At 35.1% G+C, this 16,484-nt stretch overlaps 1 protein-coding gene across 1 annotated transcript in view; it reads right to left on the reverse strand.

The window, feature by feature from the left end:
- Window positions 1–16,484, reverse strand: part of TNPO1 (transportin 1) — a 91,404-nt gene that overhangs the window by 50,555 nt on the left and 24,365 nt on the right. The window contains exon 2 of the mRNA XM_004678451.2: window positions 73–186. Within this exon, the coding sequence (XP_004678508.2) occupies window positions 73–186 (114 nt within the window). The remainder of the gene's footprint in view (window positions 1–72; window positions 187–16,484) is intronic.

A 16,484-nucleotide genomic window follows, 5' to 3' on the forward strand; every position in this document is an offset into this window, starting at 1 on the left:
GCCACCCGGCCACCCGGAGCGGGCCCGCGCGGGGTGAGTGCGCGGGCGGCGGAGAGGCCTCGGAAAGGATACTTGTTGCACGGTTCTCTGGATGGTGGTGTCTGGGGACTGGGACTCCTTCAGCAGCTGCAGGATTTGCTGAAGCCCTTGCTCGTCAGGTTTCCACTCATACTCCATCTTGGTTTGCTGCAAATAAAGCCAGACACAGGAAGAGACGAAGCAAATGTTACTCCCCATGCACAGGCCCGAGGGCTTCCAGCGCCGAGCAAACCCCTTCTATTAGCCCGGACAACCCCTGCGGCATCCCCCCACGCCTCGACCTGCCTGGTGTGCCCCGAAAGCAGTCTCAGACGGCGAAACCCGGGGGGACTGATCCCAGGAGCTCTGCCGCCAACGTCTGCTGCTGCCGCCGCGGCCGCCGAGCGCAAGAAGCCGACCAGACTGAGTCACCGCGAATTTGCAATCTGGCCCCTAGATCCGCTCACTGGAGCCCCCTGGGTCCTAGTGCCACGCAGCTTTCTCCACTCCAAACCAAATTCCGTTCACGTTATTGCTAATAAGGGCTTTTCTAAACTCAAGTCTTTTATCAGAACCCATGAGACACCTGAAGAGACCTGATTTTGATTTTTTTTCAACGTAGTGAATAATGAATAAAACAGGAGGGAAAAACCCGATAGTTCTAGTGACAGTTTTACAGTACTTGGAATTAAAATGTTTGCATTTCCATTTGATATATAAAGTATTAAATACTAATATGTAGTGTAAAAATACTAAATATGCATTACAATCACAATTATTACTGGAAAAGCGAAATGCAACATTTGCAGAAACTGGAAAAAGCGCTTTCATAAACTTCAATTTTGGAATTCTTAAGGGAAATAAGTTTCATCTGAACTAAAAACTTCCCACAACTAAAGACTGGGCTTAAGAGAGAGAGAAAGAAAACTATGTATTTTAGAATTAAATTGTGTGTAATTCTTTCAAAGTGGCTTCAATATATTTTCTCATTTGATTATAGCTAGAACCTGGGAAGGTATTATTTGCCCCCCCCCACTCCCCCACGTGATAACTATGGCTGCAAAACCACCTGAGTAAACGACAATTAATGAAGTGGGAGAGCAGAATACAGGTTTCTCAAACTACTACCAGTACCATCTGCTACAATCGATTACAACTATCAACAGCGTAGGTTTCATTAAAATTAAATGCTTAAACAAAACAAAACAAAACTGAAGTACTGAGTATGAGTTATGTGTACAGATCAAATTGAATTTGCCTAAATTTTTTTTTTTTTTTTCAGTTACTGCTACCTGAAGGCTTGATAGCTGAAATCAGTCCCTCACCACTAGGAGACTTCTCCTGGAAAGGGTTAAAAAAAATTACCTGACCTTATTGCACCTCTACTTAGTGTAGCCTTTTTTTTTTTTCTATTTTTTTTTTAACCTTTCCTCTTCACCCTTATTTTCTGCTCAGTATCCCATAATCTTGCTGTGTTCAACACTTTCTAAGGACCTTCCTAAACCAACCAATCCAATAAATTCTTCTTACTTAAAACAGAAACCCAAAAATAAAACAAAAAAATACAATGATCATCTGGACATAATATGTACTAATAATGTTGTAGTGTTTTTATTCTAGCCTTCGTCTGTGATGTTCAGTCTAACATTATTTCATAATAAAGGAACTGTCTTGCTTTCTCGCCCAACTTAATATATCATTAAATATTTATTGAAAGCATTTTAAAAAACATAATAGTATTCCATTGTATTGCTGTGACAAGTTAATAGACTTTTAAGTGATATAATGTATATATAAACTTGTACAAATCATAAGCATACAAAAAGATGTATTTTTACAAAGTGAACACACCTGTGTGACTAACACACCTATATCAAGATCATTACCAGGATCAAGGTTTCTCCTGTACCCATTTTGAGTCATCAGCCCACTCCTTAGTATTTCCTATTACACTTTCTTTCATTATAAATCTCTTCCCGGTTCCTGTTTTCACTTCAGAAACTTTCTAAGTTACAAAATCTATATTATGACTAATCCAACAACATTGCTGTACAGGGAAATTTAATCCTACCGCCAAGTTTAACTCCCTGAATCAGTTTTAACAGTTTGATGTGAATCTTCTTGTGTTCTTAACATACAGTTGGAAACATTGGCTGTCATTCCAGACCAACATAGATGTGACTCACATTTTAATAGATGTAAACATTGGTCTTTAGAATGTATAGAATGAACTAAAGTTTGTTCAACCATTTCTTGATTATGATCCAGGTTGCTTCTACTTTTTTGCCAGTACAAACTACATAGCAAAAAAAAAAATTTTTTTTTGTGTTAATATTTCTAGGCAGTAATACTAACTCTGAGGGATTACAGGGCCAAAAATATGCATATTAAAAATTTTTTAAATGGTTACCCCCATAATTCTTTCCAAAAACAGGCACTAACCACTCACATACAATATAAATATTCCCCATATCATCACCAACATTCTCTTAATTTTTGTGAATCTAATGAATGAAAATTTAATTTCTAATGCTGAGAGGCTGGAAGGTGTGGATGAAGGTATCTAAAAGTCTGAACTATTGTTATGCTTTGGATCTAATATCACACAGTGCACCTGCTACTTGTGGAGGTAACATTTGTATAGCCCATCTGACTCTTCAGCTGCCCTTCTAAACAACAAACTAAAGCAAACAAACTTGGCTAACAGCAGCCAAGTCTAAAAAGGTGTCTTTATCAAATTAATCCTGTGGATAACTGACTGTAATATCATTACCACATTTCCTTCTTTATTGTTGCACTTACATAGGACAATTCTTTCCTTTCAAACAGCCTAGTATTAAGACCATTTAATTTGATCAGCTTATGATGATATGTGATGTCTTAAGAGAGCTGAGACAAACCATTTCCTCTCTCCTTACACAACCAAAAAAGGCTCGCAAAAATATGATTGGATATTATTTGATAAAGCCCTTAGTTCACTTTGAATTTCTATACCAAATTTTGTTATTGTGATAAGACACACATAAAATTTAGCATTTTGACCACTTAAGCATCAGTTTACTGGCATTAAGAATTCTCTAGAAATTACCAATTTTAAGATTTATTTAATTTTACTGAAGTACAATTATCTGTTTCTGGTATGATTTGATATTTGTATACATCGGGAAATAAATCACTACAATAAATCTGCTGAATATCTGTTCCCTATCATCTTAACAACTTTAAATAGGCAACACAGTCTTATTAGCTGTAGTCACCACACGGTATATTTACTACATCCTTTACATACTTAATCATTTTATGTTGAAATTTGTACCTTCTGATCTCCTCAATCCATTCTCTCCAACCCTCCGAATTTACCATATTTTAATAACTAATAAAAGTAGTAATAATTTTATTCAAGAGTAGGCAGAGAGATCACAGGCTTAAATATTTTTTGAAGTACTTTAAGCTAACCGGACCCACCAGAATTATTATGAGGTAGAAATCAGTAAGTAGTCAACTACATCTATATTAATTAATAGACTGTCAAGATTAATACTGGATTTTCTTAAAATAATTTACTATTTTTTTTTTGTATGGTGAACACAGATCTAAATGTTTCAAAAAGAAAGCAGTACTTCAAAACTGTCTTTTCAGAGTATACAAATCATGCTGATTGGTCTATGACATTCAATGGTGGGTGGCAGCCCTAAATCTCCCCCCTGCAACATTTCAATACGCCAAGACAGGTGTTTTAACTATCTAGACAAAAAAATGACAGCAGCACAAAAAGCAGCCTTTAAGAAATAAGTTAAAGAAATCTAGTTCCTTTCTTGTTGGAGGGGTTGTAAAATATGGTTTAAAAAGCAGACAGAAGGAGGACCTGAACTCAAACAACTTTAGTATGAATACTAATTCTTTCACTGGGTTAGTTGTGAAAACCTAGGCAAGTTAATTATTCTAAGACTCAGTTTACTAAGTATAAAATGAAAATATACCAACTCTGAAACAGGATTATTATAGGTGCCTGCCTGGCACACAGTATAATATGATATTGAAATACATTAGTTTTAATTGTTACAGCAACGGTTTTCTATCCCCTACAAGATAAAATCTAGCTTCTTTTCATGAAGAGGTGCTTCGTGATCTGGTTCATCACATCCAGGGAGCTTTCTCTCTTATGACTCAATCTCTAACTTTATGTTCCTATAATACCATCTGTGCCGCTTGTACCTGAGTCTTTGAGTAGGGATTTCCTATCTGGATGTTCTCTTCAAACCTGACCATTTTACAACATCTTCTTACTCTTCAGAACTATGCTAATCTACTCAACTTCCAAATACTTAGTTTTGGCACTGCGATACTGCATACTATTTCTCTCCTGTAATGACATTTTAGGACCTCCCCACATGACTAAAGTGTTGTTCTTTAAGTTTTCATTACAGATCTGTAGTTTATACCTACTTCGATTTTAGAAGTGGTGATATAATTATTTCCAGGTCTGTCTTGGCAATAGATCATGTGTTCCTTGAGAAGGTACAATGTATTTTTGTCCTCTTTTTTGGACAGACTCATTTAGTAAAAGTTTAATAAAATACTACTGTCATAAAGTCAACTGAATATTAAGTTGAACAATTAACATGCACTGAGTACTAAAGACTCAAAGTAAAATACCACTTTATCACCACTAGGATCTCATTTAATGACAGAGATACACTATGAATGAAACACAAAAGGAATAGAGGAAAGAAAATGCATTCACTAGGAAACAGAGAAGTGCTTTTTCCCCTTTTGGTTCCCTGCTTCCCCTCAATCCTTCTAGTTTCAATTAAATTCACAGACACTTACTGAGCAGTCAGACATTTCCATCTATATGATGAATCACTATGTATGTAATGAATGTCAGCAGTTACATGATTTTCCAAAATGGTGAATAACTCTTGGTAGAGTTCCAGAGAAATCAAGGTAATATCTTCCTTCAATAACACAGTATTTATTCCTGAAATATTCAACATTTACCCCAAGTCCTGTAAAAATTCCCCATGCATATGTAAAATTGAGTTAGGTTTTAGACTCTGACAACTGTAAACATTTTCTTTTCATATACATGACCAACTAGTGGGACATTCAAAAGTAATTCAGGACTTAAGGTAATTCTTAATGGTGAGTCCCTAGTACCCCTGAGCACAACCCACTGAATGATAAGAGTGTCTCCCACCTTTCTGAAGGGCCATACCCTTCAGAAAGCACACTGCTCAGTAGAGAACTGAAGAGGGAAACTAGAAACTGTAAACTGCGAAAACTGAAAAAAGATAAAATAAAAATATGGAAAAGGATTACTCCTTGAAAGTAGAAATGGGAATGAAGATGTTCATCTTCTGCTCTTCAGTATTATGTTCATTCCCACAATACATATATTTTTTTATAGATTTATTTATTTATGCATACAGAAATGCGGTACAGACCAGAGGTGCAAGGGTGGTGAGAGGATTCACCAGAAATATCAGTGATAATAGGAAATATCTGAGTACTAGGCAATGTCCCAAATACTTACATATAAAATTTATTGCATAAGACATAGGGGAAAAATAATTAATACAAAACACCACAAAAATGACAATTATAAACCAGAGACATCCTCCAAGAGAGGGAGAGGGATGGGGATGGAAGGAGGGAGGGGGAGCACAGACCACTGTAGTGATAGTGCATGGGAGGAAATTTCATGGGGTCTACACCTGGACAACCATGCAATGATGCAATGATGTAAAATACATATGTATATATAAATATTTTCAAAATAAAATAAGTTATTCCTCAGAACTCTATGATGTATTAATACTGCATTTTACAGGTAATGAGACACAGAAAAGTTTAGTTACCCAGTAAATGACAGAGCCATGAACATGACCCAAATCGAACTAATCAGATTCCAGAGTTCAGTCTCTAAGCCCCTGAAATACTCCTTTCTAATAAAAAGATCAATGTATATAACATGGAAATTAATCATAAATAAGACCTAGTATACTAAAGAAATAGCATTTATTTGATAACTTCATAGTGAGGCTAAAAGTAAAAATCATTTTGGTAATTGTAAAAACTAGTTTTATTTGGGTCATGGTGTAATTTATTGGGTAACTAAACTTCTCTGTGTCCCACTACCTGTAAAATGCAGTATTAATACATCACAAAGTTCTGCGGAATAAATTATTACATATGTAAGAACTAAAAGTTAGTGTACATATGAAGGCCCTCCCTGGTGGCGCAGCGGGTTAAAGCACTGCACTAAGAAGCTAAAGCCGCATGAGTTCGATCCCCGCCCGCCCCTGAGGTGACCACATGGAGCGGCAGACCTTTCCGCCCGCTGCTCCCCTCAGCAGCGTACTTCGTTGATCTGCCTGTTCTGGTCCCCACTGTGTCTCTGGTGAAGCCTCTCACCACCCCTGCACGTCTGGCCTGTACCCCAGTTCTGTACGAATAAATAAATCTTAAAAAAAAACTGTATATAGTTTGAAAATATCACAAATGATATTTTCACAGCACTGAATGAGTTCAAAACATTATCTATGTAACCTTCACAACATTCCCTTATTGTAAATAGGTGGGATGTATTACCTTCATTTGAAAGCAGATAAATCAAAATGCAGCCTAAGTTGCTGAATATATTTGCTGAATATGAATTAGATCTACAGACTTCTAAAGTGTATGTCTCTTACACATGTTTCTTGAGAAAGACTTTATAATGAGCAAAGAAGAAAATCAATCAAGAGATAAGGGCTAAAAAAGACCATGTTATTCTTTTTTCAAACATTACTTAATAAAACTTTTATGCAAAATTGAACTAAAGTTTAAGTATAAAGGTAAAGTTTAAAGATAGCTGATGATTAACTTTAAAAAGAGTGGCAGTTTTTGATGTTAAATAATCAAAATGCCGACAGGCTTGTTAAATTATAGGTACCAGTGAAACTAGCAGGTCCTTTAAAAGACCCATAAAGTAGGGCCCTCCCTGGTGGCGCAGCGGGTTAAAGCACTGCACCAAGAAGCTTAAGCCAACTCCTCATGAGTTCGATCCCCACCTGCCTGGGAGGAGATCCACATGGCGGCAGACCTCTCTTGACCTCTCCTGACCCGGCCGCTGCTCCCCTCAGCAGTGTACTTGCTGCTCCCCTCAGCAGTGTACTTGCTGCTCCCCTCAGCAGTGTACTTGCTGCTCCCTCAGCAGTGTACTTCGTGGATCTGCCTGTTCTGCTCCCCACTCTATCCCTTGGCCTGTATCCCAGTTCTGTATGAATAAATAAATAAATCTTAAAAAAAAAAAAAAGACCCAGAAAGTATGGTTTAGGGAAGAAGAGAAGAAAAAGCAAAACCAACAATGACCAAAGGAAATGAGTCCAACTAGATTAAGACGCAGGTACCAGACAGCATGTGGACCTGTGATATCAGGTGGTGTGAGGCACACAGCATGTGGGTCTTAAATCATCATCGACTGAGTAATTAAAGTGAATGATCTAATTCATCACATGAAAGAATATGTCAAGGGGTTAAAATGATAATCTTCTGGCATTACAACTTAATGTCATCTAAGAAGTGAAAGATTAACAGGAAAAGAGTTACTAAGGAACATTCAAATAAACATATTCTTAGAGTGCCTTTTCAGGAATATTCTTGACATCTATTTTACTAGACATGTGATGCCAATGCTAAAGTTTACAAACTTCAAAAAAGAAAGGCTATAACAAAGTGAGCAGGTAATAAAGAAGGAAAACCTGATTTCAAACTTAATACAACCTACAACCAAGTATGTCCTATATATTTCAGTTCATTTCATATTCACAATAGCAGTATGAGGTAGATATTAACTTCATTTTATATTAACTAAGGTTCAGAGAAGTAGCTTGCTCAGACAGTATGTGGCAAGAGTGGACATTCAAAAACCCAATCTGTGTGATTCCAAGTCTGGCCTCTGCCTAATAATAATAGTAAGCCTTGTTTATGGAGGCTAATATGCGCCAGTTACTATGCTAAATCCTTTAAATGCAGGACTCATTTAATTGCATGAGCAGATAAGTATCATCATCTTCATTTCACAAAAAAGGAATAGACTTAAGAAAAGTTAAATAATGTGTCTAAAGTCATAAATATGGTAAAGAACAAAGAAGGAAATCAAACACCTGATTCCAATGATTCCCTTACTGAACCATGCTGCTGTATTATTCTCATTCTGTCATGTCTATGTTTAGTCATGTGACTAAAAGTTAACAGAACTGGTGGGTAGGTAACAACTACTCCTAAGTATAAACTTACTTTCCTTTTTATTCATCACTAAGAATTCAACTTTTCTCCTGATGAATGTCTACTTTCTTCAGTTTAGGTGTGATAACTATATCCCACTTTCCAGAGTTTAACTTCTCATTTTTAATAAAAATAAAAGACTACAGGAGCAACACTTTTCATATATTTAATGTTTTTTCACATCATTTTCAACATTAAAACACCAATTCTCTGTTGACTTCTATAATGGATTTAAATTTCATAATTAATCTCACTCTCCATGTATGCTGCAGCATTTAAAACAGTGATAACAACACTGCTGCACATTATATTTACCGGAACTTGAGAAAAATATGGCTCCTATTCCTCATCATTCTCTGTCATATAGCACACCCCATCTTTCTCTCTCTCCCACTGAATAAAGTCACCTGAGTAGGGGTAGCTTAAACAATTCCCAGGAGGTTGCAATATAGAGTCAGTTGAGAGTCACCACATTAACTCCACAAAATATTCTCCTGGCAATTTTTATTAGTTTTCTACTCAAATGAGCAGAAGTGAAGCTGTTCTAGAAATTTAAGAAAATAGGAGAAAGAGAAATAGAATGTACACCATACTGACTAATTAGGAAACATTAATAATTACTAGAAAAATGCCTTTGATATAAACCAAAACAGGCCCTTCCTGGTAGCACAGCAGGTTAGAGTGCAGCACTGCAAGGAGCAGCAGCACTTCAGGGTGAGCTCTACCACAGGCCGGAAGGTGACCCACATGGCGTGGCAGATCTCTCCTGTCTCCCACACTGCTCCCCTCAGCAGTGTACTTTGTCTATCTGTCTGTTCTGCTCCTCGCTCTGTCTCTTGTGAATCCTCTCACCACTCTGCACCTCTGGCCTGTACCCCACTTCTTATATGCACAAATAAATCTTAAAAAAAAAAAAAACAAAAAACTTAAGGACATACTGTTTAGGAACCTCCCTAGTGGCTCAACAGTTAAAGCACAGCAAGCATTATGAAGCTGTCTGTAGCCACTGCAGAAATGAGTTCAATCCCCAGCCAGAAGGTTGACACACATGGCATAGCAAACATCATCTGACCTGCCCACTGCTCCCGTCAGCAGTGTATTTCAGTATATCATCTGCCTGTCCTGCCCTCCACTCTGTCTCTGGTGATTCCTTTCACATCCCTCTACCTCTGCCCTGGACCCAGTTCTTGTATGCATAAATAAATAAATCTAAGATAAGTATTTAAAAAAAGAAATTGTTTAATGTCTCATCATAATTTGCACTACACAGTAAAGTCTGTATGAGTTTGAAGCTAAGTTAAATGTCATTTACTTCACAATTTATCAGTTACAAAGTAAGAAGTTGCATTTAAGTTATTAGGAATGTAAACTTAGGAATTAAAGTTGAGATATGATAGAATAACATGTTGCTGTTATATAAATTAAATGTCATGTAAATAATAAGCAAAACAGTAGGCAGTATTTTTAAAAAATAAGCTAGAACATCAATAACCTGAAATGTAATGGGGGAAGCAGTAAAAGTATCAAGTGTCTGTATTTTACTGATAATTGTTATTGATTTATAATATTGTAAATATTTGTCTCATAGCCTGTATAGTAGCCACAAAGGAAATATCTATAGCAGATAAACAATTATAATAGAAGTCCACTACTGAAAAAATCATCAAATTGTGACAGAAGACAGCAAGTTCTCATCAAAACTGCACAGGATATTCTTACCTATCAATAATTATTTTAAATATAAATTGATTAAGTTCTTTAAGATATAGAATGGCTAAATGAATAAAAAAAATAAACTCCTTAAGATCCAATTATATGCTTCCTAAAATAAACTCACTTCAGCTTTTTAAAATAAAGATTTATTTTTTTTACTTATTTATGCATACAAAAACAGGTATGGGGTTGAGAGGACTCACCAGAGACAGAATGGGAAGTAGGACAGGTGAGTCCACTGAAATACATGGCTGAGAGAAGCAGCAGGCAAGACAGGCAAGATCTGCTGCTGTTCCATATCGGTTAGCTCCCTTGCTGGGGATCAAAGTCATGTTGCAGTGGCTGTGGCTTTAACCCCTGTGCCACCCAGGAAGCCCTCACTTTTGCTTTAAGAACACACAGAATGAAAGTGAAAGAATGGAAAAGATATTTCATGCAAATGGTAACCAAAACAAAGCAGGGATAGTTATACTTACAAGACAAACACAGACTTTAAGCTAAAAATGGTCTAAAGAGACAAAGGAGTTGTTCTGTGAACATATACATGTTATATGAACTTAATACATCAAAAACATCTACAACAGTCATCTCTACATCAGAGCCTATAAGGTATACAAGGTAAAAGAACAATAATACCAATGCAATAGTAGTTGGGAGACTTTACTACCCAACTCTTAACAACAGACAAATCATCCAAACAGAAAATCAGTTAAAAACAAGCAAACAACAACAACAAAAAACATTCCATTCGACAGAGGAAGAATACACATTATTAAATTTTCTAGGATAGAAATGGTAGTCCATTAAAAAAAACCTCAATAAATACAAGACACAAAGTATATCAAGTACTGTTTCTGACCACACAGCATGTAACAATAGAAATGGGAAAATTCACAAATACATGAATATTAAACAATACATACTAAATGGATCAAAGAAATCAAAGTATCTCCAGATGAGTAAAAATGGAAACATATCAAAACTTATACCATGCAGGGAAAGCATTTCTAAAAGGGAGGTTTATATGATAAACACAAACATCAAGAAAAAACATTAAGTAAAGCACCCAACTTTACAACTCAAGGAAATAGAAAAAGAATAAAGCCCAAAGTTAATAGGAAAGAAATAATAATGACCAGAGTGGAAAGAAATGAAATGAAGACCAAAAAGAGAAAAGAGCAATGAAACTAAGAGCAATTTTTTAAAAAGATAAGATTGACAAACTTAACACTCCTTACCAAGAGAAGATTTAAATTTGTAAATCAAAAGTGAGAGTTATTACAACCAATACAACAGAAATACATAAGATTATAAGAGATATCCATTAACATCCATGCATTAACTAACAAACTGGACAACCTAGAAATGGATAAATTCCTAGAAATGTACAATTTATTAAAACTGAGTCATCAAGAAATAGAAAATCTGGACGTATGATTACTAGATTAAATCAGTAATTAACAACAAGACACACAAAAGCTCAAGGCCAAATACTTTCCCTGATTTCTACCAAACAGTGAAATAACCAATCTTTTTCAAACACCTCCAAAAAATAGAAGGTGAAGAAGCAGTTCCAAACCATTTTATAAGTCCAGCATAACTCTGATGCCAAAAACAGATGACACCACAGAAAATTATAATTCAATATACCCAGTGAACACTGACACAAAAATCCTCCATGAAACATTAGCAAATTAAATTCAATTAACAATTTATAAAAAGCATACAAGATGATCGAAAGACATAATCCCTGAGATGCAAGGATGCTTTAACAGATACAAATCAATCAATATGAAACATTACTAGAAGATAAAAATCATATGTGTATTTCAATAGATACAGAAACATTTAACAAAATTCAATATCCACTTATAAAAACACCCAATATATGTGGCATAGAACATATATGCCTCAATATAATAAAGATCGTATGTGACAAACCCACATGTTAACAACATACCCAATGATGAAAGGTTCAGTTTGCCCTCTAAAATCAGAAATAGTGAAGGATGTCTTTTCTCACCACTTCTATGCAACATAGTACTGAAAGTCCTTGTCAGACTAATCAGTTAGGAAAAAAAAAAAGGCATTCAAATTGTAAAGGAAGAAGTAAAATTGTCTCTGATACTGATACTGTGAATTATAAATATTAAATCCCAACAGAAAATTAACAAATGGATGCAATATAGCCATAGGATACAAAATCAAAATACAAAAAAAACCAGTTTCAGTTCACCTGACCAACAAATGATCTGAACAGAAAACAGCTCCATTTGTAGTGATACACACAACAAAACTTAGGATTAAATATAACTAAGGAGGTGAAAGATCCGCACACTAAAATCTATAAAATACTAATGAAAGAAATTGAAGACACAAACAATAGGAAAGATTTGCCAACTTCATGAATTGAAAGAATTATATTAAGTTGTCCATACTACCCAAAGTCATTCAGGGACAAAGCAATCTTTGTATCAAGATTTTAATGACACTGCTTAAAAACAAAATAGAAAAACCCTAAAATTCATATGGACACACAGAAGACTGCAATTAATTGAAACAATAATAAGAAAGAAGGAAAACGCTAGAGAGATCAGATATTCTGATTTTAAAGTAAATGACAAAGTTATAGTAATCAAAATAGTGTGGTGCTGACATAAAAGACACATAGATCACAAAGGCCTCTTATCTTATACCACTCAAAAATTAACTCAAAAATGTATTCAAGACTAAATTTGAAGGCCTGAAAACAAAAAATCTCCTAAAACAAAATAATAGGAGAAGAAACCTCCTTAACATTGGTCTTGGCAATAATTTCATACATATGACATCAAAGCAAAAGAAATGAAACCAAAAATCTATGAGTGGGACTATGTCAAACTAAAAAACTTTGCCCAGTAAAGGAAAACATCAACAAAAATAAAAAGGAAAAAAAAGAAATATATTTGTAAACCATATATCTGCTAACAGGTTAATATCCAAAATAGATAAGAAACTGATATAACTCTATAGTAAAAATCAAATAATCTGATTCTAAAATAGGGGAAGGACCTAAATAAACATTTTTTCAAAAAAGGACTTTTTTTTGGGTCTTAAAGGAGGTACTGTTTACAACATGATATTATCATTTAGAGGAATAGATTCATACTTCCTCAGATGTATGCCACCACACCCCCCCACCTACCCCCATCACAGCATTCATATCCTTTACTCTAGGCCACTGGATCCCTTCCCTCCCTTTTTCTCACACTCTCTCTTTTTCCGTCTCTAGTAACATCAATTCAACAATCATATTTCTAGGGTTTGTTTTGGTTTAGTTTTGTCAGTCACACTGGATTTCTTTACTCCAAATATGAATAAAATCATCTGGTATTTTTCTTTCTTCTGATTTATTTCACTTAGCGTAGTACCCTCCAGTTTCATGATGTTGTTGCAAATGCAAGAGTTCATCTTCAAAAAAAGGTATTTAAATGATCACAATAGGTACATGAAAAAATGTCTAACCTCACCAATCATCAAATCAAAACCACAATGAGCAGTTCAAACCTGATAGAATGATTGTTATTAAAAATAGTTAAGTACTTGTGAGGATGTGTAGAAAAGGAAACCCTTGTCCACTATTAGCAGGAATGTAAATTGACACAGTCACTATAGAAAACTATAAAGTCATTACTCAAATAATTAAAAATACAACTACCATATGATCCAGCAATTCCCACTTCTGGGTATATATTAAAAAGAAATACAATAATCTCAAAGTGATAACTGCAACCTCATGTTTACTGCAGCATTATTTAAAATAGCCAAGACATGGCAACAGTATGTGTCTGTTGACAGGTGAATGGGTAAAGAAAATGTGATATACAATCATTTGTTGCTTAATAAAAGGAATGTGTTCCAGAAAACGCATCTTTAAATGATTTCATTTCTGTGTGAACATCATAGCTTGCACTTACACAAATCCTACTACACACTTAGGCTATATGATAAAGCCTACTAAGTCACTGATCACTGTTTTATATATGTGATCTTTCACTGATGGAAATGTTAAATGACACATGACTATAAATAAAAGTGTATTATTCAGCCATAAAAAATAAGGAAATCCAAATATTTGTGACAACATGGACAAATCTGGGTATTATACTAAATGAAGTAAGTCAAAGAGAGAAAGATTACACCGTGTGATCTCAATTATATGAGTAATCAACAAACAAACAAAAATCTCTAAATTCAACCCACAGAAATAGAAAGCATATGGGCAGTTCCTGGAGGTGGATTAGAAGGAGATGGGTAAAGACTGTCAAAGGGTACAAACTTACAGTTATAAGACAAGTAAGTTCTGTCAATGTAATATACAGTGCAGTGGACACAGTTAACAGTTTTTTATTGTACATATGAAAATTGCTAAGGTAGTAGATCTTAAAAGATCTCACCAGTAAATAAAACCTTAAAATACATAATTATGTCAGGTTATAGATGTGTTAACAAATCATTTATTAAGGTACTCATTTCACAGTATATACACAATATTATATATACATATAATCATGCTATGCATCTTGCACTTCCATAATGTTATATAGAAATGATATCCCAATAAAATTGTAAAAGTTTAATGAAATTTTACTTCTCAACAAGAGTTGGATTACAGTGTACTCCAACTAAAAGAGTAGCTTGTCTTAAGATAGCATTACCCTTCACTATTTTTTTTTACTTTCTGGCATATGTACATACATACAAAAAAGAGGCAAATATGTTTAACCCTAGCAAGACTCTGACAGCTTTCAGTAGAAGAGATATTGAATGATTAAAATCATATGAGCACCAATCTAATGTTTAAGGAGCTAATAAAAAGGCTATGATGCAAATGGACAAATATTTTCAGTCTAATACATCTGAAATTATAGTCAATAGTGTCATCAATTTAGAATATACTGCACATTTATAAAGCGGGACATGCCTTACATTTGATAAGGAGATAAATAAGTTTTTTTTAAAAAAAGATAGCACTTGCTAACCACTGTTTAATTGCAGCTAGATTGCTGCTAGTTTCTGGATTGTTACAGTGTAACAAGTTCACTCATATTTCACATTTTCAAGTCTAAACACAAAAAGGAGCATCGCATTATGTTCACTGGCTAAAGTGTGAAAGGTTAGATAGTTTAGGTATCAAAATAGAAAAGTGGTTAAGTAGTAAATGGTCAGCTAGTTCATTACCATTAGCTTTTTTTTTTTTTAAAGATTTATTTATTTATTAATACAGAACTGGGGTACAGGCCAGAGATGCGGAGGGTGAGAGACTTCACCAGAGACAGAGTGGGGAGCAGAACAGGCAGATTGACGAAGTACACTGCTGAGGGGAGCAGCGGGTGGGTCATGAAAGGTCTGAGAGCCATGTGGTCACCTCAGGGGCAGGGGCAGGGGCAGGATCGAACTCATGTGGAGGTGGCTTAAGCTTCTTAAGCTTCTTAGTGCTGTGCTTTAACCCGCTGGGCCACCAGGGAGGGCCCACCATTAGCTTTTATCTAAACTTTCCATTATTCATTAAGATCTCACACATAATGGGAATAAATTATTCAGATTTCGGTTGCTGGAAGACAGGGAGAAACATAGGTTCAAACACCAGTTCTATTGACTTTTTTGTTTTTTTAGGAAAGTTGCTTAGCCTTTTAGTGAGAAAGTTAAATGGGAATGTAAAGCACTGCAATAGTTGGCATTTAATATTCATTCCCTTTACACCTTGTATCTGTCTCTTCTAAAATTATCATTACACTTCAGATTTACTGATGGCAGTCTGTATGTCAGATAGCATTAAGATGATGGTTACTTGTTATTGTATGAGCAAAGAAAATGCAACAAAATGGGCTGCTTTTCTTGTCATTTAAAAAATAATGGAGGACAAAGAACAAGAATCAAAGACCAAAACAAATGATATGTGATTAATGTGTAACTTTTCCCCCCACTACCATTCCTTAAACTCCTGGACCCTTTGAACCCTTTCTTATTAACCTCAGAAACCACACTTCAATTACTACTCTGCTAGCTTTTATTAGTATTTTGCTCTGTTGAATTGTTAGTTATGTAAATGTTCAGTAGTTGTCTTTGTCATTCTGACTTGCTTTATTTGCACATAATTCCCTATAACTCCTTACACTTTCCTGTAGGTGTCTTTCCTTACAGGTAAACAGTATTCCACTTTATGAAATATAACACATAGGTTGTTTTCATGCCCTATTATAAAAGAGTGTTGCAATAAACATAGTGCCTGTAATTTTTTTGAGTTGATATTTTCATGTTCTTCAGAAAGCTGACTCAGAGTGGCGATGTTGGATGCTTCTATGTTTCCATTTTTAATTCTTTAAGGTAATTACTACTGCTTTTGAAATAGGCTGCACCAGCTTATATTCCCACCACAGTGTAACTGAGTTCCTCTTTCTCTACATCTTCTCCAGCACTTGTTCAGATCTTTTTTTTTTTTT

The sequence above is a fragment of the Condylura cristata genome, unplaced genomic scaffold (genome assembly GCF_000260355.1).
Source record: "Condylura cristata isolate star-nosed mole 26May11 unplaced genomic scaffold, ConCri1.0 scaffold00007, whole genome shotgun sequence".
Lineage (NCBI taxonomy): Eukaryota > Metazoa > Chordata > Mammalia > Eulipotyphla > Talpidae > Condylura > Condylura cristata.